The sequence below is a fragment of the Meleagris gallopavo genome, chromosome Z, assembly GCF_905368555.1.
Source record: "Meleagris gallopavo chromosome Z, MGAL_WU_HG_1.1, whole genome shotgun sequence".
Classification (NCBI taxonomy): Eukaryota; Metazoa; Chordata; class Aves; order Galliformes; family Phasianidae; genus Meleagris; species Meleagris gallopavo.
Genome location: NC_139435.1, coordinates 29,108,500 through 29,131,598, shown reverse-complemented (window position 1 = coordinate 29,131,598; position 23,099 = coordinate 29,108,500). Strand labels below are relative to the sequence as shown.

Sequence of the window (23,099 nt, the reverse complement as noted above, 5' to 3'; positions counted from 1 at the left end):
ATGTAATACTAATATGGAGTGAACAAGAAGCAAATTAAGAAATAATTATAAAAATCCTAGAATGAGACTTAAGAATTTTAAAATTCTGAGTCTATATGATCATCATTTACACCTAAATGAAGTTTGTCTGCTTAGTATTTGGTATACATTAGTATAAATAAAGAAGTACAACCCAGCTATTGCTCTTCATGTTTTATTACTGCCTAAAATTTCTTTTAAAAAAGTAGGGAAAAAAAAAACAAAAAACAGACACAGTAAAGTAGTGAATTGTTTGTTTGTACTCAATTTGGAAGCATGACATGACAATGTCTGTGAAATGACTATGCTTATATTAGATTCAGTTCTCATAAATAAAACAAAAACTAATACTTGTTTTTCATTTTTAAATGTCTCATGTATCCTCATACATTTAAATTTTTGAGTTTGCATGCAGATGTCATCATTAGGGTAGTTTGAGTTTGAGCACAAGTATCTTGCATGCATAGTCATATTGCAGATGTTGCATTATTATTAGCTCTTTACTCAGAGTACGTTTCTAATTCTTTTAACATTTCTATTCACAATGTTTTATCATTTACTTTACAGCAAGTTTGCATGCTATTATCTATTTTTCCTGAAATATAGTAAGAGAATTTATATACCTCACACATAATGCACATGAAGAACATTTTACAGAAAGGCAAAAAGTACAGGATTTCTAATAACCAAATTTAGTATTCACTGCTGTAAATAGGGAGTTTGGCTGACATTTAAAGTCACACCACAACTGAGAGAGCTGTCATGATGTCAATAAAGGGTTCAATCCTCAAAAGAATTTCATAATCCTCAGTAAAATTGTCTTGAATCTCCTGTTCCCTTGATACAAGGCACAGACACATGCTCATAGTAAGCCCTTCTCTGCAATACGCTATTAAAAAGTATGTACTAGCACCATACACTTGAATGGAAAGCGTACTACCCTGGCATGGTAGTCTTTAGCAGCTAAAAAGCTTTTGAGCCACCAGAGGTCTAGTCTGATAAATAAAGTTGAAAGCAGCAGCAAGTTCAAGAGAAATGTTTATAGACCAACAGAAAGGGGACAGTGAGTTTATTTTGCAGCTGATACAAAAGAATATTTAAAATTCTCATTTTTGCTTTTGGAAGATTGACAAGTGTTGTAACTCCCTAGAGAGACAGTTTTGAACAGAAGACTAAACACAGACTGAAAGGCTCCACTGCTGAAAACAAATTGTGGGAAAAGGAAGAAAGAAAAAATACTCTGAAAGGTAGTTATCTCCAGAGAAAAAGTACCCGGAAGACCAAAGCATAAAACTCAGATAAATATCTTCTAAGAATCTTATAGAAAAAAGCTTCTGTCATAAAAATGAGTGGTTATACTACTGTGGAGAAATCTCTTGAAGGATAAAACAGAAATTTATGATAATAAATTTATGCACAGGTGGAACAACAGAAATCACTTAGAACACTAAGGGTGTAGTAAAATAAAATCAATATAAAATGAACATTTTAGTTCTAACTGAATTATTAGCATTAGTACAGGCTTTTTTCAATTTATAGAGCATTACAGTTTCTTGATGGGTTCTTAAGAACAAGTGCAGTACTGTTTTCATGTGTTAAAATTATTATTCTAGGCTTTATAGCATTTATTCGTTTGATGCAGTCCTGTAACTCCTACTATATTAGCATTATATGTACACTAGGAGAAGAATAGAAGCAGTATGTGTTTTACTGTAAAAATTATTAAACTAGCACCTCATTCTGACTGAGAAAGTTGTTTATTTTTCAAAAACTTTCAGCTGTGAACTTTCAATCTTATAACCTCTCAGTAACAAAGGTAGACCAACTAATATGTAGCTGCTGAAGTGAATAGCTAATCACCCCATTTAGCTAATGCTAAAGAAGACAGATACTTCAGTATGTGCTAGAAGCTCAGCACCATTTGTCTAGATGTACTATTGTGAGTTATAAAAAAAAAAAAAATTACTAATAATTGATGATAAAATCTCATGACACTTCTTTACATGTGTGCATGTTAGTGAGTCATCAATGCCTAAGTATCAACTTGAAAATTTCAGTTAAGAAATTAATAATATAAAAGCCAAAGGATGCACACATTGATTTTCTAAGTCTTCCCAAGGTACAATAAAATACTAAAATTATGATATGTGGTCATAGGATTTATTGCTGTATATTTATTTAACTGCAGAAATTATTTCTGTGACAGTTTAACATTTGATACGTTCTCAACTACTTCAGAAGTTTGCATACATGCCTTCCTCTCTATGGATGCCTCTCCTCTTCATCCTGATCCATCCTGCAGGAAAATTAGTTTCAATCTTGTTCTCTAAAAGGAATGAGTTTTGTATTTTGTTTTAAAAAGGGATGATAGCTGTTATTGCTAATAAATCAAAAGAGAAATAGTTTCATCGCTGAAATCAGACACAGCCATAGTATTCTCAGTCAACTGTTTGTGGTGCCTCTATGGAATAGTGTCATTCACTGACAGATTCTCATCTTTGTATTTAGGCTTCATGTTTTCTTCATCTGCACTTTCTTCATACAACTTACCATGTGTTAAGCATGTCCACGTGGATTTGGCGCTAAGTTTTCCTTGTGCTTACACTGATTTTTTATTTAATTAACACACATCATGCTAAGCTAAGCTTAGGCTGTTTAAGAGCAGGAACTGGCTCTCTACACCTTCTTTACCTCACTTATGTAGATGAAAGTTGGTGAGAAAATGTCTCACTCCAGTTTATAGGAGGGAGTTGAGGTTCTTTTATATCTGTATATGCGGCATGAGATTAAGAAACAACAGTTCATATGTTAGTCCAACCAGTTTATTATAAATCCTAATCAGGGAGACGGGGAAGGGAAGAAGGGCATAGAAAAGATAGGAAAGGAGCAAGAATTGCGTAAAGCGGGGACAGTCACCACCAGGATCCAGCAGCGGTCCCATTGCATGCCATTTTGAAGGTTCAAGGCAGAAGCAGCAGGGAGGGGGAGAGAGCAGCAGCAGCGTGGCCAGCCTTGGGCAGCAAGCAGGTGGCAGGAGGCAGTTGTGGAGCCAATCCGGGAGGAAGCAGCAGGACTCAGGTAGCAGGCCCAGGAGAGTCTGTCAGCATGCAGGAATTCCGTAGTGAGGAATCTGATGGCAGACACCTTTGTTCTTCTTCTAAATCTTTTGCCAAAAAACCCTTAAACCTCATGGGTTTCGATGCCTCTTTTATCCTACTTTTTCTCCTGCCTACATGACGTCCCTGGTGCTTGAGCAAGAGTCATGTGAGGTAGTTCCTGAGATGGCCATCTTCCTTGAGATAAGCCCATGCAAAAGACTGCTTCACGGCCATTAAGCTGCAGCTTATTTCTCTCTCCTTGCCCCTGGCCTTGTCCATCTGTGTCCCTCAGACAAAGAATTTCACGAGCCTTGCCCAGGACTTGTCCATCAAAGTTCTCCAGAGAAAGGATTTCACAACCTTTGCCCAGGATTTGCCTGGACTTGTTCATCTGTGTCCCCAGCAAGCTTTGAGACAATGAAAAGTAAATAATCTCTTACACCACCAGCATGATTTGGAGATGCTCAGTCTAACTGTAGATTTTAATAAATATCATTTTACACTTCCACTCACAAATCATGTTATTATATTTTTTAGAGTTAACACTGAACTTGGCAAATCTCATGCCAAGTCATAAAGAAATTCATGTGTACCCTTTCCCTTTCTTCTGGGCCTATCATCTCCTGTTAGCAGAGCCTTCCTTCATACTCATAAAGATGAGGAGTGAGGCATGAGGCACACCCACAGCCTCCACAGATATGTCATCAGGGAAGAACTTCACCTTCCAGTCATAAAGGAACTTCTTTTCAGTCCCCCACTGAAGCCCTGATGAAGCCATACTAGTAGTTGGCCATCAGTGATGAAACCCCATTTACTGTAAATCTTTGAGCCAAACAGTTATTTACTCATTGTATTACTTGTTTGTCTAGCTGTGCACTGGACATTTTGTCCAGGAAGATACTGGACAGAAAGGTATTGTGAAAAATACTATTTAAATCTTTGCTGAGACCCAGAGAGATTATTGCTTTTATAATATACAGTATTATTTGTATATTTATTATTTCTTAATGAGATATGTATTATTTTTAAAATATATACAGTGTATATGTCTGTACTACAATATATAGTATTATTTATATAGCACAGAAATATGTAGTATTACAGTATTATTCTCATATGAAAACAGTTCTAAGCACAGATGGTGGTTTCTCCAATAAGTTCCGTTGTGAGGTCCCTAAATCTTACAGGTGTGAAATTAATACAGTTAGTTAGTATCATTTATACTTGCCAGCTTCAGATGTGGAGCATGTAGACTGCATTAAAAATCATTTAGTAAAAAATTACAGTATAGAAGAAACAACATATCTGTAAGCAATGTAAAATCAGAAGCAGAAATGGCCATAGCTTAAGTCATCTGACTGTCTGAAGCAGAATAATTCTTTTAGGTTTTACAAATCTAGTGCAAATGGGAGGAAGAAGGGAGAAAGGGATAGTATCACCCCCCTGATCTGACAATTCCTTTCCCAGAACATACTCTTTTACTTTCTCATCCTCTTTATTGAAGCAAGCAAAAGATGCTTGTGTCCTGTCTCAATTCAGTTTGATATGTAATGTCTTTATTTTGATGATTTGTTGTTTTATACTTAAGAACGATATGAAATAATCATTAGTAAAAGTGTAATATATTTATTAGTATCAATATTTAACACAGAATATTAATGATATAAAGAAGAAAAAAAAAAACATTTAAAAAATGATGTAAGTGTTTTGAATCAATCCATAGATATAGACTACTAACATTGGAAATGAGCTTTAGTATGCATAGGAACCTGATATTAGAACCTGATATTAGTTATCTGCATAATAAAATGTAGTTTGAAAAATTAATGCTTAAGGCATAGTCTGCCATCACAGTATTTGTTGTTCTTTTCATTTTATTTTTTTTAAATGGAGGAAAAAGAATCACAGATACATTGAAATATGTCCTAGACAGGGTAATCATGTTTTCTTAATCCTCATTCTTGGCAAGCCCTAGTCCAGCCCTGATTTAGTGTAATCTAAATTCTAACCCTGTCTGGAAACTAGACCTTAAATTAGGAATGGTAATCATGAAAATTCCTATCATTCTCTTTTGCAGCACTCTTGTCTTTTATTTATCAGTGCAAGATGTATTTCATTCTTTTGACATCTGCATATGTAAATAAATGGGAGGTTGTATTTCTTCAGTGGGTTAGTGTTTCTTTTCCTAAATGTGAATACTGTGCACTTAAACCTCTTCACATTCTCTGCCTTTGTTTCATTACCATAATCCTGACTGAATCCTCTCCTTATGCTAGAGAACGGTCATTTGGCAGTGATTCTTGAATTCCCTGCAATTTTTTAGGACACAACCTTTTTTATTTCACTTTCCATTCCCAGTGACAAAAACAGATATCCAGAAGCTCAGCCACAGCCAAATTTGGTCATATGATATTCAGATGATATATTATTCTGTAAGCTGTGACAATGCCCAAGTGCAAATGTGAGAATAATTCCTTTTTTTAAGCTCTTTTGTTTTGTTTTGTTTTGTTTTAATGAGTGATGATTCTTTGAGTGTTGGTTCTAGGCTGTTGGCATTTCATTATTAAGGAAGACTTGTTCCCATCAGTGGGACAGGTCACTTTGGGAAAATGCTTGCTATTCAACGTTAAATTTTGCAGATTTTGAGAACTGATAAAAGAGGATACAATTACTTCTTCCATTTTCATCCTTATGAAAATACCTGATTTCAGTGTATTCATTTGTTAAAACAGAGAACTTACTTAAGGCTAAATTCAAGTAACAATGAATGTTAAGTGACTTAATTCAATGTGAAACTCCTGGTTCAACATTCATATAAATGATAATTCATGCTCTATGTTTTGTTATATAGACATTATTTCTCAGTTTGCAGAATGACTGCATTGACCTATTGAACTTTTTTTTTTTTCATCAGAAGTTGTTTGTAGATCTTGATGATGAAGAATATTTAAAAATTTATTTTTAAATGAAAGTTTTTTAATGGGATAGTATGGGCAGCTATCTTCTTGTTGAATATTTAGTGATTGTTAGTGAGTTTCTGATCATCTTCTTGATATTTTGTTCCTTTTCCTGCATGGTATAATTGCTTAAAGGGTAACATAAATCAAAACTATTTTCTACTTGTATTACTGCAATGTAGTCATTACCTGATTTTACTGACTTAAAGCAGTACTATGTAAAATTAGCTGTCTACAACAGCTTTGAAAATAGAACTCTTGGAGAAGAGGTAGCTCTTTTGTTTCAGCAAAATTTACTTAGTAAAATATTTCACTAAGAATAATGTTTAGTAATTGACATTTTTCTTATTTATTATATCTTTTCAATTCAACTTAGTCTTTTATGTATACTAAGAAACTGTTTTGTTTTTATTTTTCAATTTATTCATTTGCATAGCTCTTTGGTAATAGTAGAGAATACCAACTTTGCTGCAAAATGTTTATTTCAGTCCCTCCTCCACTCTATTTGATTTTACTGTTTTCAGACCCACTTTCAGTTAAGTTGTGGGAAGAATGATTTTGAATAATATGGTCGTGATGTCAAAACAGAGCAAATTATATGCTGCTACCATCTGGAATAGTGAATATAAAAGCTTTATTTACACTGTTCTTTGAAATAATAAACTTTATTGCAGCAGTTTATCTTCAGTATCTATAGCGTATTCTGGGAATACTCCATGTGTGCCTTTTTAATTCTACGAGCTATAGAATGACTAAAATTTGCCGGTGGCAAAGCCATCACTGAATCTTGAAATATACTTTTTTCTTCCTGAATAGAATGGAGAACAACCTTCTATTTCCACAAAAAGAATAATTGGTTCACATGGGACCATGTTTCTTTTTATGAGACACGATGAAATACTTTAAGTATGTACCTTAGAAAGGCAAATTACGCAGATTAAACTTCAGGTTAATTCCAGATCTGTCTATGGTGCAAACAGCTAATGTGGAAGAAAATACTCAATGTCAATGTTTCATATTGACTATCCAGTCTTGGAACTTGCTGCTACTACTTCTATACTCCGTAATCCACATCTAATGTCAACAAACTGTTGGGTACTTCACTTTTGCACTTAGTATCAATAACATAGTAATTTTGTCTTAATGTTCTATATCTGAGAAATTTATTCTGTCTTTCTTGTTAAATCACAATGTTGATTGTTAAAGAGATTCAGCAAGTTAGCGTTATAAAGAATTTAGGACTTTAAGTCCTGATATATTTCTATGAACAGCCATATTTTACAGCAAGGAAATGATCTGGAAGTTTTCTGCGCTAAAAGTAGTCAAAATGTAAATACGATGTCATAAGCAGTGGATGAAAATAGCATTCTCTTATTTTAACCATGTTGGTAGATTTATCATGAAGAGTGAAATCCATTGTATTAGATTTGATTCTTCCTCTTTCTTTGGATCCTTCTTTTATATGTATATAAATTTTACAGCATACATGCTTCTAAACATGCTGAAATCTTATTGAAGATTTGCAACATTTGAAAATGAAAGACTGGAGTAGCATTTGTTGTTGTTGTTCAAGAGTTAGAAATTGTAAAAATTAAAGAAGGAAGATAGTAGAATTTGTCATATGTATTTATGCCACAGATATGTGTAGAGTTTTTTGTTTTTTTGTTTTTTGTGTTTTTTTTTTTGGTTGATTGTGTCTGTTTAGTTTTTCTATAGGCACTCCTAAAAATGAACATGGATTCCCTTTGTCAGAAAATAATTTTACTTGAAACACAATTTTCAAAATGCAATCCTTTCAAAATTAACAATTACTCAAAAGCTGAGTTTAGCTAGAGATGGGAATCTCATAGTTTTTTTACAGATGAGCAGTGTTGGACAGATTGAATGCACAAAGAGAAAGTTTAGAAATACATTCCAAGAACAACTGTGATTGAAAAAAAAAAAAGGCAAGAAAGCTTCAAATCATCATCTCTTAAGAGTTCGTATGATAACCAGTCTTTGTAATTGCCTATGATGTTGTTCAGATCAAACAGTTGAGGGCAAATAACTTTTGAAGAGCTCTTTTGGAAGTGATACTAGCACAGGACTTAAGATGTTTTCTTAATATCAGAAATGGAACACAGTGTTTAATTGGGACTCACATTGTTACAGCATCTAACAAATTCAAAGAATGTATTCTATTTCTAAATCTTTGTATCTGTCATCCTAAACAAAACTTCTGTTATATATACTATTCACTAACCAGAAAAATCTGCCCTTTAATGGCCTCTCAATCTGACAGTACAAAAAGCTTTGAGAAGGTCAAGCTTGATTTAAATTGTTGGTGTACTGAAAGCTAGTTCACTAGTACTGAATATTAATATGAAACATTGGTAAATAGTGTAATTTAGAGCTTAGGCAGCATGTTCATAAGTAGCAAAAAAGAAAATATTTTCCCCTTATGTACCTTATGTATGTAGGTCTACCAATATATCAAATATTTTTAATGTTATTTTTCTCCTACAGAGAGTTAGAGCAGTTCCTTAATAAATGCTGCTCAGATCTGTTGTAAAGACAGTTTTGTACAAGTCACTAATACTCTTAGAGACAAAAAAAAAAAAAAAAATCTGATCAGCTCTCCAATTAGAAATTTCATTATTTTCTCAGTCCATTTTATATTGAATATATGGTTTTATTGCCAAATACCAAAAAACAGATTGGAAACAAGACCAACTGTCAAAAATATAACAGTTATGGTTATTTGAGTCCACTATATTGTGATGTTTCTCATAAAAATTCAATGAAGACCACTCATTCAAAGAGATTCTATGCATACAGGGAATGGATAGAATTTAATTACCCTTATTAAAAATAAGAAAAGAAAGCTCTTTACTACTCCATCCTATTTGTATTCAGGATAGATTATCTGTGTTGTACACTTGTGAATCCACAGAAGGCTTTTCAGAGTTTTTGATATCAGCCAAGGAAATGAAAGGTCATTAAAATCCATTTACATAGTTGTTCTAATTCGCAAGTCAAATATTGTTACTTCAAACTAAAGACTTCATGTTTGTAAGCAGATTTGAGTCTCAGCTGTCTTTGGACAGAGATCCTATAGCTAATAAAGAGTTTCACACATAGTTACTGTCTGATAGAGATACTAGGTTTAACAATTTAAGTAAGCTTATAGAATCATAGAATCATAGAATTACTGAGATTGGAAAAGACTCTCAAAATCGTCAAGTCCAACCTCAACCTTACCATACTACCCTAACTCTAAGAACTCACCACTAAGCCATGTCCCTGAGCAGCACATCCAAAAAGATTTTGTTCTTTCAGGGATGATCACTCATCCACCTCCGCGGGAAACCTATTCCAGTGCTTAACAACCCTTTCTGTAAACGAGGTTTTCCTGATGTCCACCCAAAACTGCCCGTGGTGCAACTTGAAGCCATTTCCCCTTGCCCTGTCACTGTCACCAGTGAGAAGAGACCAATCCAGCACCTGCTGCAATCACCATTCAGGTATTTGAAGAGAGCATCTCTTCAAATAGCATTCCTCAGCATCCTCTTCCTCAGACTAAACAGCTCCAGATCTTTCAGTTACTCCTCGTAGGGCATATTCTCCAACTCCTTTACAAGCTTTTTGCCCTTCTTTGCACCTGTTCCAGCACCTCAATGTCTTTTCTGAATTGAGGTGCCCAATGCTGAACACTGTATTCAAGGTGGGGCCTCACCATTGCCTAGTACAAGCATAGGATTACTTCCCTAGACCTGCTCACCACACCATTCCTGATACAAGCCAGGATGCCTGGGCACACTCCTGGCTCATATTCAGCTGACTGTTCATCAGTACAACAAAGTCCCTTTCCATCAGGCAGCTTTCCAGCCACTCCTCCCCAAGCCTGTAATGTTGCCTGGGGCTGTTGTGACCAAAATGCAGGACCCAACACTTGGCTCTATTGAAACTCGTACAGTTTACCTTGGCCCATTGATCCAGTCTATCCAGGTCCCTCTGTAGTGCCTTTCTCCCTTCTGGCAGATCAACACTCCCTCCCAGATTGGTGTCAACTATGAACTTACTGAGAGTGCACTCAATCCCCCCATCAAGATCATTAATAAAGGTGTTAAACAGGAGTGCCCCTGTACCAAGCCCTGGGGGACACCATTTGTGACTGGCCACCAACTGGATTTAACTCCATTGACCGCAAGTCTTTGGACACAGCCATCCAGTCAGTGTTTCACCCAACAGAGTGCATGCCCATCCAACCGATGCACAGCCAGCTTCTCCACGAGGATGTTGTGGGGGGACAGTGTCAAAGGCTTTACTGAAGTCCAGGTAGACCACACTGACAGCTTTACCTTCATCCACTAAGTGGGTCACCTTGTCATAGAACAGTATCAAGTTTGTCAAGCAGAAGCACGAAGCCGTGCTGACTGGACCTAATCTCCTAGTTGACCTTGAAATGATCTGTGATGGCTCTTGAGATTATCCGTTCCATAATCTTCCCTGGCAATGATGTGAGATTGATAGGTCTGTAGCTACCACGATCGTCTTTCCAGCCCTTTTTGAGGATGGATGTCACATTTGCCAATCTCCAGTCCACTGGGAGATCCCCGGTTAGCCAGAACTGTTGAAGGATGATTGAGAGTGGCTTGGCAACCACATCTGCCAACTCCCTCAGCATTTCAGGGTGCAGTCCATCTGGCTCATGAGCTTGTGAGTATCCAGCTTTTGAAGAAGATCCAAAACCATTACCTCACGGATTTGCTGGCCCTATTCTGTACACCATACCTATCTTCCAGCACAAGAGTCTGTGTGCCCAGGGAACAACTAATCTTCTTATTAAAGACTTCTTATTATAGGCAAATTAAGTACCACAGCCTTATCCTGATCCTTGGTCACTGTGTTCCCCTCTGTGTCCAACAAGGGATGGAGATTCTCCCTTAAGGTTGATGTATTTATATAAATATTTGTGGGAGAATTGTTTTTTGCTAGACCATAGCAGTTTCCATATTAATTTGTGTTGAAAGAAGTTAAGGAACCTGTGGGTGACATCAAACCTCAAGAACTACAGAGATTTGTAGGATATACTTGCTTTCTATACATTTCTTCAGAAAAGTGTCTACACTTTCATAAAACTGTTTAAAAAATTACAGATTCCATGCAGGGAAATGACATGGTAGTTTTTCTACGTTGATTTTATCCCTTAATCAATTGTAGGTCAATAGACACCATTCAAGGCATTAAATAAGATATGCAGTTTAGACTTAGTACTGATCCTCTTTCCTCGATTTTTATTTTTTTTAAGCTTGTCCTCTTTAAACAGAAATAATAGCAATTATTTTGCACTAAAAATATATTCACATATTGAATGGAAGAAAAGATGAAGATGATGCAAATAAAATAAATTATTTTACTTATTCTAATCTAATTTCTGAGGAATAGTCTTATTCCACTGTGTTTCCAGTGTTACATGCTAGGGCTTATCCTCTTGAAGAGTTTAATTGCTCTTGTTCAGTTCTTCTTTTATTTCACTATTGATTGGCTATGAATTTAGGACCGTATTTGAGTGCTTTGGCTGAAACAACTCTATCCATTCATGATCATCATGATTCATGATGTTTCCTGTCAGTTTAACTTTATTATTTACATATTTCCAATATCTAGAGTTTCTCAGCCTTATGAAATCTTTTAATGCATTAATCCTCTAGTATTTGTCCATAGCAGTAAAATGCCAACCATCTTACATCTACACAACTTAAGCAAGACGTCATTGAAAGTTTGGACCAACAGAACATAAGTAATTAGTTAAAAAAGTATGGAGTTATCTTTGTAATAGTTAATATGATATTATGTTTTAGATTGGAATCAGAATAATATTGATAATACACTAATGTTTTAGATGTTTTTAATTAGTGCTTGCTGAAAATTCTTGGTATTTTCAGTTTCTCATACTGCTCTGCCAGTGAACAGGCTGGGGAGGCACAAGGAGCTGGGAGGATAGCTGGAACAGCTGGACTTAACTAAAAAAATTAAGCTGAGGGCTACTAAGGGGATGGTACTACTCAGGGACTGGCTGGACATTGGTCAGCAAGAAAAATTTTGTATTCTATGATTATTTCTCTTCCTTCTCTACCTATTTAGTTGTCTTAATATCTACAAATGAGTTTTGCCTTTTTTTTCTGATTCTCTCTCCGTCTCACTCTGTAGAGGAGTGAACAAACTGTAGCGCAGTGCTTAGTTGCCTGACAGGTTAAGCCACAGCAAGCACAATAGTTAATCTGAATCTTCTAAAACCCCAGCCAAATCCCACACTGCATGTTCACACTTGCTTATGTATTTGTCTTATGTAAAGAAGATTTTTGTTGTTGTTGTTCATAAGCATGCTAATTCAATATTTCACATAAAATAGTAAGGATTCTGACAATCAGAGGAATGTTAGTGTTAGAAAGTAACATAGTGGACATCAGGTTTATGAGCTGCATACAGGATCTAAGGCAATTACATATACTTTATGGGTATAATGTAGCCATTAATTTATGAACTTTCTACTCTGTATCCGCATTTTGATCACTGTAAGTTAAAAAAAATATTCCTGAGTTTTGTTCTTTAACAATTCCTTGCAGTTAGGGGAAGGTTACACAATAATTAGGCTGATGATGGGACTGACTTGAATTCCTACAAAGCGTAGTGTGAAATCCTTTAAATTATACATTACTTTTTCAGAGGACCAAATTCCCCGTGGTTTCCCCACCATTGATATGGGTCCCCAGCTGAAGGTGGTCGAACGAACTCGTACAGCTACCATGTTATGTGCAGCCAGTGGTAATCCTGATCCCGAAATAACTTGGTTCAAAGATTTCTTACCTGTTGACACAAGCAACAACAATGGCCGCATCAAGCAATTACGATCAGGTAGGGTCTTGTTACTGTTTCCACTAATGTGCAGAGTTGTTCTCTCTCACCTTTTTCTTTCTTTTCTTTCTCTTCCTTATTATTTTACTTTTTTATAGGTAATAATTTATCTTCCTCTTCTCTTTTCTATGTTATTGAGTGTGTTGTCCATGTCTGTGATGTTGTCATAGCCTTTTCTAGAGTCTATCTCTGTGTTTTGCAGCTTCTGTTTACTCCACATTGCTCACTGCTGTGACTGTATTTTTGATAATTTTTTTCTTTACTGCTTTTTGCAGTACTTGATGGATCCATTTTCTCCTCTTTCTTTCTTCTTTCCTTTTTATTTTTTTTAACAAATTTATTTCAACATTGGACTTCATTCAGAAATTGCAAGGAGTACCAATGGTTATATTCATCAAAATCAAAACCTGCATTAGACACTCCAATTAAAATGTAAAATGTGTTTTGTGCTGTCTTTTCCATGTTTGAATCCACCAAAGATTAGCCAGATTGGACACATCTTCCTTCCTCTCAGAAATACATTAAACACAGTACTTTTTCCCATGCACAATTATGCCTTACAAGAAAACCTAATTAAAAAAAAAAAAAAAAAAAAAACACCTGGGTAACTAATGGAATGAAGGTTTTTTACTGGCTGAGCATTTTTCCTACACATTTAGCCACAGTAGTGTGCGCCCACGCTGAAGTTTTATGAATCCGACATTTTCTGGATCTACAGAAGTCTGCTTTTGGTGTAGAATCCAGCTTATGCTGCTCTCTCTCTTTGCCCCTTGCACCTCCCTAGCAGTCCTTTCACTCTTCTCCCACCCTAGTTTATTATTTTGTTCTCTTTAAATTTAAAAAAAAATAAATAAATAATAACAATCTTCTAAATTTCTAAAGTTTAAGGCTTATCCCTAAATAGTATAATTGGGATATATTGAGCTTTTTTCTTTGGCAGTTGTATTCGATATCATTGTAGAATCTAAGTTGTTTAATCACGTCTTCCCAGAATTCTCAGCTTTTGACCTGTCCTGTGATGTTAAATCGTCTTGTTAACTGACTCTTTGCTTGTTGTCAGCAGAACTGTGTAAATTAGCCTTCTGTTAATGTAAATTAAGAATTATTTTTTCACATGTGACATAAATGATTTACTATATAAAGTTTTAACTGAAAACTTTGTACCAAATTATAAGGAATATAATAATATTTTTATGCTGTCTTTCTTCTCTCCGTATTTAAATCTCCAGAATCTATTGGTAAGTGCTTAGTTCTGAAGCGCACTTCAACCCCACTAATTTCCATATTCAGAATATTATGATTATGATTATGATTATATTATGATTATTTCTATTATTATTCTTAAAATGCATGGCATGCATTTTACTAACGGTCAGTGTAGTCACCAGATCCCTATAGTGGCGCACACGCACACCTCCACAGATATGTTGTCTTATCAGTTATAGTAACACCTAGAAGAACCAGTACACATATATCACGTAGCTGTAGAACAGTAAATGCCATAATACAACCTAAATGAAAGTGTTTGTTTTGAGATAACCTGCAGTGTGTCCTCTCTTTTTATATATATATAGACTTTATATATATATATATATTTAAATAGAATATCCGAGGTTTTCCTAAACTATGTCATAAGTACAGTATTGTAAATTTTACTTTAAGTATTTGAGGCATATTCAGTATATTTCTAACCCTATTTAACCAAACATCTAAGAACTCATAGTCTTCTCTGACAATGACAATGAAGCCCATTGTAGTCTTCACCCTTTGTGGTTCAATGCAACTTGCTTTTATAACCTGATAATAGTATCTAATATATTCCTGTTTTAACAGTATAGTAATTCAAGTTTCTCTTAAGACCTTATTTAATTCTGTAAATCTAATTTGATTCTTCTTCCAAAGCCCTAGCCTCCTTCTTCTCGTACTAATGCTTCTTCTTTCTAATCTTATTTGCATTCATATTATCCACCCAGGTGGTACACCAATAAGAGGTAAGAGTGCTGAACTAACGTTCACAGAATGATCTTACTCATTCTTTCTGTCCTTCCATCCGTCTCATCTTTGTCCTGTTTTTTTTTTTTTTTTTTTAAAGAAAAAAAAAAAAACACAGAAATGTTCATCATCTTTTTTTTTTTTTTCCTTTGTCCTGTTTGGTTATGATCAGTGACTCTCATATTGTGAACTTTCTTTCTGCACACTCCGTTATCCTTTCCCTTTTTTGTTTGATCATTAAATAAATAAGTAAATAAAACTCTCTATATAATTTGATTTGTGATATGCTTCAAAGAAAGCATATCCAGGTCTTCTGGCCATAGCCCAGTCACAGCGTACCATCTGTCCCTCTTTTTTTTTTTTTTTTTTTCCTTCTTCTTCTTCTTCTTTTTCTTCTTCTTCTTTTTCTTCTTCTTTTTTTTTTCTTGTTTTTCCTTCCTTTTTTTTTTTTTTTTTTTTTTTTTTTTGGTCCAACTGGAGCAAAAAAGATCATTTTTTTTCTTCCTTAGCTGTTCTTGTCCTGGACCAAAGCCAAGATGGTCTGGAGAACAGTAGCAGACATGCAGAAGACAACATGGACTATCTTCTTTTTGTCTTATCTTTCATACAAGGTTTTTCTTTTTGTTCTTCAATTCTTTTTTTTTTTCTTTTAACTTAATAAAGTCGAAAATGATGCGTCTCCCTCTATAAGAATTAAGAAATGTGTTTTTTTTTTCTCTTTATTGTTCTTTTTTTTGTTGTTGTTGTTGTTTTCTTTTTCTTGGAGTTATCTCATCTCTGGATTTTTGGATCTTCTAATCTGCAGGCTTTGGAAATGAAAGGTTAATGACTTATTCTTGGTGGTATGTGGTATTGCTCGGATTTACTTCTTTTGTAATTCTTCTTTTGTATTTTTTTCTTGGGTTTTGTGACACCACACTGCTAATCCCACTTGTGGATTTTAATGGGTGTCTTGGGAGGGGCCCTTCTATGGTCCTCAGCAGTGGTTGGTTGGATCTTCCTTGTTGACACAGACCTTGCTTTTTAACTTTTTTGTCTTCTAATTCAATTGCTCTTTGTTTTTCAGCAAATGTACTTTAACATTGTAAACTGTGGAAAACTGTCTTTCTTTTCTTATCAATCTGCATGTCTTGAGGGAATTTTGTTTCTTTAAAATAATATTTTGATAATTATAACTGACTAATGCGGTTTCTTTTTTTTTCACTTCAAGCAGCCTTTTTGTTCTTGCTGCAAATTTTTGGCTTTCTTCAGCAGAAGATTCTTGAATCCTGTCCTGCCTTTTTTATGAGTATCACCTTTTGTGCTACTTTTGTTACTGGATTGGAACAATGCAATAAAAATCAAAACTCTACAGTGACCCAACTATTTAATCTCCTTGTTTTATTTAAAAGCCATTCTTCCTTGAAGCAGTCTCACTCATCTTCATTTTAATGGTTTAGGAAAGAGTATTGTTTAGAGAGGGTGGTTTGGTGTTTTTTTTTCGTTGTTGTTGTTGTTGTTGTTTGTTTGTTTTCTTTTTGCTAAATGCCAATTGTTTTCCTGTGCTAGCACTGATGATGTGAAAAAAATAATCTGTTTTTTTCATTGCATCATTTTCTGTCTGTGCACCTTAGCAAGAAAATGAACCGACGTTGAGTGGACCTTCGCATACAAGCGTTTCATATTGTTAAGCCGTGTACTATTATAGATATAAAAAACCTTTTCTGACCTTTTCTTTGGCAATGTATTTTATATTCATACAGGTGCCCTCCAAATTGAACTGAGTGAAGAATCTGACCAAGGCAAATATGAATGTGTTGCAACCAACAGTGCGGGTACACGCTATTCTGCCCCTGCCAATCTATATGTCAGAGGTAGGAATGACATAACCCTGGCATCCACTCTTCATTCAGGCTCAGGGCTAAGATACTTTCAGGATCTCTGCAGTTACTACTGTAATAATCACAATGCTATGGTAAATATGTCAGTTATAAAATTAATTTTAAAATTTAGAGGAAAGGGTTGTTTTTTATTGTTGTTTTTAAAGCTCTCTTGAGTCCAGTCTATCCAGTGGGTTAAGGTTTGTAAGTATATTTATATTTTTACATCTTGACTTCTATTTTTCCTGCATTGAATTAGATTGTGCTTTGCATTTCTTTTCTTTTCTTGGTTTTGTTTTGTTTTTCTTTTCAAACTCCTGGGATGACTGTGTGGTGTTCTACTAATCAGCTGAATGTAAGCCCAAGGCATTGAGGTATATGCCTACCTGACCTCTACTATTTAACTGCAAAGGAAAAGAGCCTAACTACAAACTATATGCAGAGCACAACTGTATTTTCTTCTTTTCTGTTTCTTCTTTATATATATGTACGCATATATATATATATATATACACTTAAATCTATATATATATAGTTTATGGCTAATGAGTAAAATGTAGTGCTTACTTTGCTAGTATTCAAGTGGCTATACTTTTTTTAAAGAAATACTTGTCTGTATTACAGATGTAATTGATAAGGAAACCAATATATTCCTCCATGAAGTAGAACAAATGTTTAATTTTTGTAACATACAAAAAGATTCATTTGATTCAAATAGAAAGAAATGCTTTCTTTTCATCAGTATTTGAAACAGCTGGTTCATGTAGCTTTCTGTACAACAAAAGCTATTACATACATACATACATATGTATATATATATATATGTGTGTGTGTGTGTGTGTGTGCGTGTCTATTATATAAAGGGATGGGCGGGGGAATAGGGTTGAAAACATAAACAGCTGTAAGGGTGAATGACCTTAGCAAAAATACCTAGCTTGATTTTGAAATTTTGTTAGAGCTGACTTTTAAATCAACTTGATATATTTTTGTATGACTCTTCTGGCCAATTGAAAAGAAAAAAAGAAAAAAAAAAAAAGAAAAAAGAAAAAAGAGAAACATTTCATAGTTATAAGATACCTAGAAAGTTATTTGAATGTTTGTTTTTTTTTCTCTTTTCCTTCAACATACTGACTTCTCTGTACTGCATGAGGCATGTATACTTTTTTTTTTTTTTTCCAAAGGAAAATTTCAAAATGATGCTAGCTATTGTTTCTAACACATTGTAGCTGTGGAAAATGCTAACTTTTCAAGATGAGGTAGGAAGGTTTAATTAGAACAAGTAAAGATGTTCAAGTAGCAGTTGAAAGCCTTGATATGGCCTTTTTACTCTCTCTGTGTTTCCCTTGTTTTTCTCCTTTCCTCATTTCATTGTGTTCTGCATCAAACCCCCTACATCCCTCAGAGCTGCGAGAAGGTTGGTGTGTTTTTTACTTTTTACCCACCTTAAAAATATTAATTAAACCAATAACAAAGAATACAAATGAAATGAATGTAGCTGCATTGTGGCATTTTTTAAGTTAATGTTATGTTAAGCAGAGAACGCCCTGGTCATGGCTTTTGATGAGTGCTGGTATCTAACTGTTGTGCATGATAAGAGAGAATGAACCTGAATGCATGGCAACCTTTTTTAGACTTAACACTAATGTTTAGTAAACTTGGTCAGTGTTCCTGCTTTTTTCTACCCTTTTAATTTCTTGTTTATACTGATGCCTGTTTTTCAAGGAATGGTTTCCTGCAGTTGCTTTTCTAAACAGCCTGAGCATGAAGACTAAACTCTCCTTTGTCTATAAGAATTCTCTTCAATACAAGAAATTCCTTGTTGCCTGCTGCTTGCTTTTTGTGTGGCCTCTGTGAATTGGCCACCTAGAAATATATTGCTCTGTGCTTGTTCCCCTTCTGCCTGTCATTCACTCATGAGGCCATTGCATTAAGCCCCTTTTGAACCCATAGAAGATCACAGAAATTTAATTAAATCCAGTGGAAAGGTTTCAGACTAATACAGAGTTCTTTTTTTGTTTTGTTTTGTTTATTTCTTTTTGCTCACTCATAGTATTTAATTTATTTTAATTAAAACTGTGTTAATGATTAGTGTATATAAAAACCCAAATAAATACATTGTCCAATGAAAGGCCTAAATACAAACCCACCTCTCTCAGCTACCCTTTTCTATTCTGCATCCCACACACATGTGCACACCACTGAGAATATTAGAAGCAGGAACACTGATCTGTTATTGCCGGGTAATTTTCTCGGTGCTTTGTTTGCTTAAGTACTAACTATTCTGTTAGTGCCATGTCCTACTACAAGTTTAAGGTCGCTATCCCTTGCTATCAGTACACAGATGTCCAATATTATCACTCTTTATAGCTTATTTTGTTTTCCCTTAACTGTGAGCATAGTGGAATTCTGAATGTTAAATGTTCTGCTATTTTCCCAGTAGCCCTTGCTAACAATTGCTTTTTAACCACTTACACTTAATCTAATTTCCCTCTCCCTCAAACTCTATCCTCCTCTTAAACTCCTGTAACTGTCAGCCTATCCTATCCCCAACTCTTTCAAGTTTTCTTTCCTCACCCAGTATGTTCTTGTTTTGAGTTCCTTTTTGTTCTGCAATTTTACTCAGACATTTTCCTAAGCATGATTCTCAGTTGATTCTGTCATTTGCTTGCCTGCATGACCAAATCCAGTACTTTGTACTGGCTTTGCTTAGTTTCTTTTCTGTGACAATATACATACATATATGTATATATACGTATATATATGAGTACATGCATGTGTATATATATGTGTATATATATATATATATATATATTTGTATGTGTGTAATTATATATATTATTTCTGTTTGTTTCAATGTTAGTGTGAGGTCTTGAGGCTGCATCCACTTTGCGTCTGAAAGCAGTGAAATTGCACTTTAAGTGTACTGTAGGCAATGTGTTCCAGGACTGATGTGACAATGTGATCTAGCACATTTATCCACATCAACTGGAAGTACACAGCATTGGAGCTGGTTTTGATAATCAATTCAAACATGCTGTTTGCTCTCCAGTTTTTTTCTATGCATATATATATGTATACACATAGGAAATACATGCATATATATATGTGTGCGCGTATGTGTGCGTGTGTGTGTGTGCGTGTGTATATCTTTTGCATGGTGTTTGTGAATTGTAAGTATGTAGTTAGTTATATGTGGGGGCCCTAATAGCACTGAATCAGCCTGTGTACGAATGTGCCTAATAATAACATCAAGTAAATATAGAATGATTGATATTGTGTGCAGACACTATTCTTGTATAGTCTTGTATTTATTTTCTACATATTTTCTGACCAATCAGAATAACACATTAAAACATAAGACTGTCTGTACACTGTATGTAGTCTGTATGCAAGACTCAGTTTCTTTTTTTGTATATGTTATTACTTTTTTGTGTGTTTTGTTCCAGTTCGACGGGTCCCACCAAGGTTCTCGATCCCCCCCACCAATCATGAGATCATGCCTGGCGGGAGTGTAAATATCACGTGTGTTGCAGTGGGGTCACCAATGCCATATGTTAAATGGATGCTAGGAGCAGAAGATTTGACACCTGAGGATGATATGCCAATAGGGAGAAACGTCCTTGAGCTTAACGATGTCAGGCAGTCTGCAAACTATACTTGTGTTGCTATGTCTACCCTTGGTGTTATAGAAGCAATAGCACAGATAACTGTCAAAGGTATATCCCAAGTACACACTTTTGGAAATAGTCTTGTCTTTCTTTTATTTCATTGTCCATATTCTGAGCAAATAAATTCTACTAGAGAAAACTAAGAAATCTCCAACCAATCAATATAATAAGACAAAAAGCAGACAGCAATAATATTGATACTGATAGTTTAATTGCAGTGTTCCATTATTCTCCCATCTTTAGTTCTTAGCTTTCATTTAAAGTAAGTAAAAGACTTAATAATCTTGCATGTATTTGTCAACTGCGCAAACATTTAAGAGACAGTCATTTGATTTTTAAAGTTGTTGGGTGTTTGGTTATCTTGTTCTTGAGTAAGTGGATGTCAGAAGCTCCAGAAATATTTGAAAATTAAACTGCAATGGTCCACTGACTATAAGGTTATTCTTCTGCATATGATTAAAGGACTTATCTAAAAAGTCAGTATCATGGCTTTATATTAATAAGCCTTTTACTACAGAACTGGATTTTTTTGTGATAAACTTCTGGAGAAAATCATAATTGCCAGAATTTTACTCTGAATAAATCACTTTTTCTCTCCATTACAATCTTCCTGTTTTTTTTTAATTTGTTTATTTGTACTTTTAGACCCGTTAATGTAATAATTAACGCCTGCTGTTATATAGTGTTAATTTAATTTTTGGTATTCATCTTCAGCCTTACCTAAACCTCCTGGAACACCTGTGGTGACAGAAAGCACAGCAACAAGCATAACATTGACTTGGGACTCTGGAAATCCTGAGCCAGTTTCTTACTACATAATCCAACACAAGCCTAAGAACTCTGAAGAGCCATATAAAGAAATTGATGGTGTTGCCACAACACGCTATAGTGTGGCTGGACTAAGCCCATATTCAGAGTATGAATTTCGGGTAGTTGCTGTAAATAACATTGGACGAGGGCCACCCAGTGAGCCTGTGTCAACAAGGACTTCAGAGCAAGCACCTTCAAGTGCACCACGCAATGTACAGGCCCGTATGTTGAGCTCTACCACGATTTTGGTACAGTGGGAAGAACCTGAGGAACCTAACGGACAAATACAAGGTTACAGAGTTTATTATACTATGGACCCTACTCAACATGTCAACAGCTGGCTGAAACACAATGTGGCTGACAGCCATATCACTACTATTGGGAATCTCGTGCCCCAGAAAACATACTCTGTGAAGGTTCTTGCTTTTACTTCTGTTGGGGATGGACCACTTTCCAGTGACATTCAAGTCATCACTCAAACAGGAGGTAAGGCTGTAGTGAACAAAATTTGAGGGGGATGGGAGGGAGTAGAATAAACATAGTTCATTCAGGGCAGCTCTTTTGGATAACAACTTCTCAATTCCACAGAGCAAGTTAACATTGAAGAGACAAAATTTTTCCCTTACACTCTCTTTCACTTCATCCCAAAGGAGGACAAATGTTACAGTTTCTATTTTGCAGTGCCCTGTGCAATAGCACTGTCTATCATGTAGTTCTTCAACAGCTTTCTTTAAAATGTTGACTGTGATAGTGTTTTGTTTAAGTAGCACGTCTCCCTTATGCGTTATCATTCTTTTGAATCTTGATCTTGGAAAGTTAAAATGTGTGTGCATTGCATACATATGCAAATACTTGGTCATGTTCTGAAAACACATAAATCAAGAAAACATTTAAACCGAACCAAACCAAAAACTGCCCTTATGTAAGCACGTTCAGGCATTTCTTTACAGTTTTATTTATAATAACAAATACAGCCTACTTCTATAAAGAGCATCCCACAAGATTATCATTTCCTTGTTTTATGCATGAAGTTAGTTTGTTTGGGTTCTGCACAGTAGTTTTAGATTTATGAATTAGTTCTATTAGCAAAAGACAAAGTAGCACAGTGAATAATATTGACAAGAATTTTTATGAAATCAGAAGTGAGAAGTTCTGGTGGAGCCACACTGCAGAACGTGTTTCATTATAGCAATAAGAAATAAAAGATTTGTCTAGTGGTTTAGAGAAACCTGTATTGAGTGTTACTGTAGTTCACCTAGAAATATTATATGATACTTCTTGAATTTTTATTGCTAGGATGCTTTCTGTTGAAGAATTGTAGCTTTCTTCAATTTTTTTTTTAAAAAGCGCATCTAAGTATAACTGAAGGCAGTTACAGTTTTTATGTCTGTATGCTAATCTGTTCATTCAAAGTAGACATCAGTACACCTTTAATAAGGAATGGCAACTGAACACTTTTTAAGTACTGTCTTACGCGAAGACCTAGGTAATTTTGACTTCTGTAAAATTTTTAAGGTACTATATTTTATGCTGACATTTGACTTTTTGGAATGCACATACAAAAAAAAGTATTCAGAGGATTTAGTGAGCTTCTTGTCTATATCCTTTTACACTGAAGAGAACTTTGTTGAAAATAGCTAGGCAAAAAGACAAGGCTTTTCTTTCACAATACTTAAACATGAAGGTGAAAATAAAACATTATTTTGATGTTTGGTTTTATGATAAATATTTCCTCCTCTTCCCCTCAAAGTTCATGTTCCTATATTCTTATATTAGCAAGTTTGTCAGCAGCTTCACCAA

The 23,099-nt window shown here is 34.9% G+C and overlaps 1 protein-coding gene across 12 annotated transcripts in view; it reads left to right on the top strand.

The window, feature by feature from the left end:
* PTPRD (protein tyrosine phosphatase receptor type D) overlaps positions 1–23,099 on the top strand; it is a 1,190,026-nt gene that overhangs the window by 1,021,974 nt on the left and 144,953 nt on the right. For 10 of the 12 annotated variants that reach the window (XM_085214154.1, XM_085214153.1, XM_085214152.1 and 7 more), the window contains 4 exons: positions 12,782–12,970; positions 16,705–16,815; positions 20,268–20,537; positions 21,204–21,785. In XM_085214154.1, the coding sequence (XP_085070280.1) occupies positions 12,782–12,970; positions 16,705–16,815; positions 20,268–20,537; positions 21,204–21,785 (1,152 nt within the window). Of the gene's footprint in view, positions 1–12,781; positions 12,971–16,704; positions 16,917–18,082; positions 18,236–20,267; positions 20,538–21,203; positions 21,786–23,099 lie in introns of those variants that run through there. The other 2 variants (XM_085214157.1, XM_085214155.1) reach the window with 2 other exon arrangements.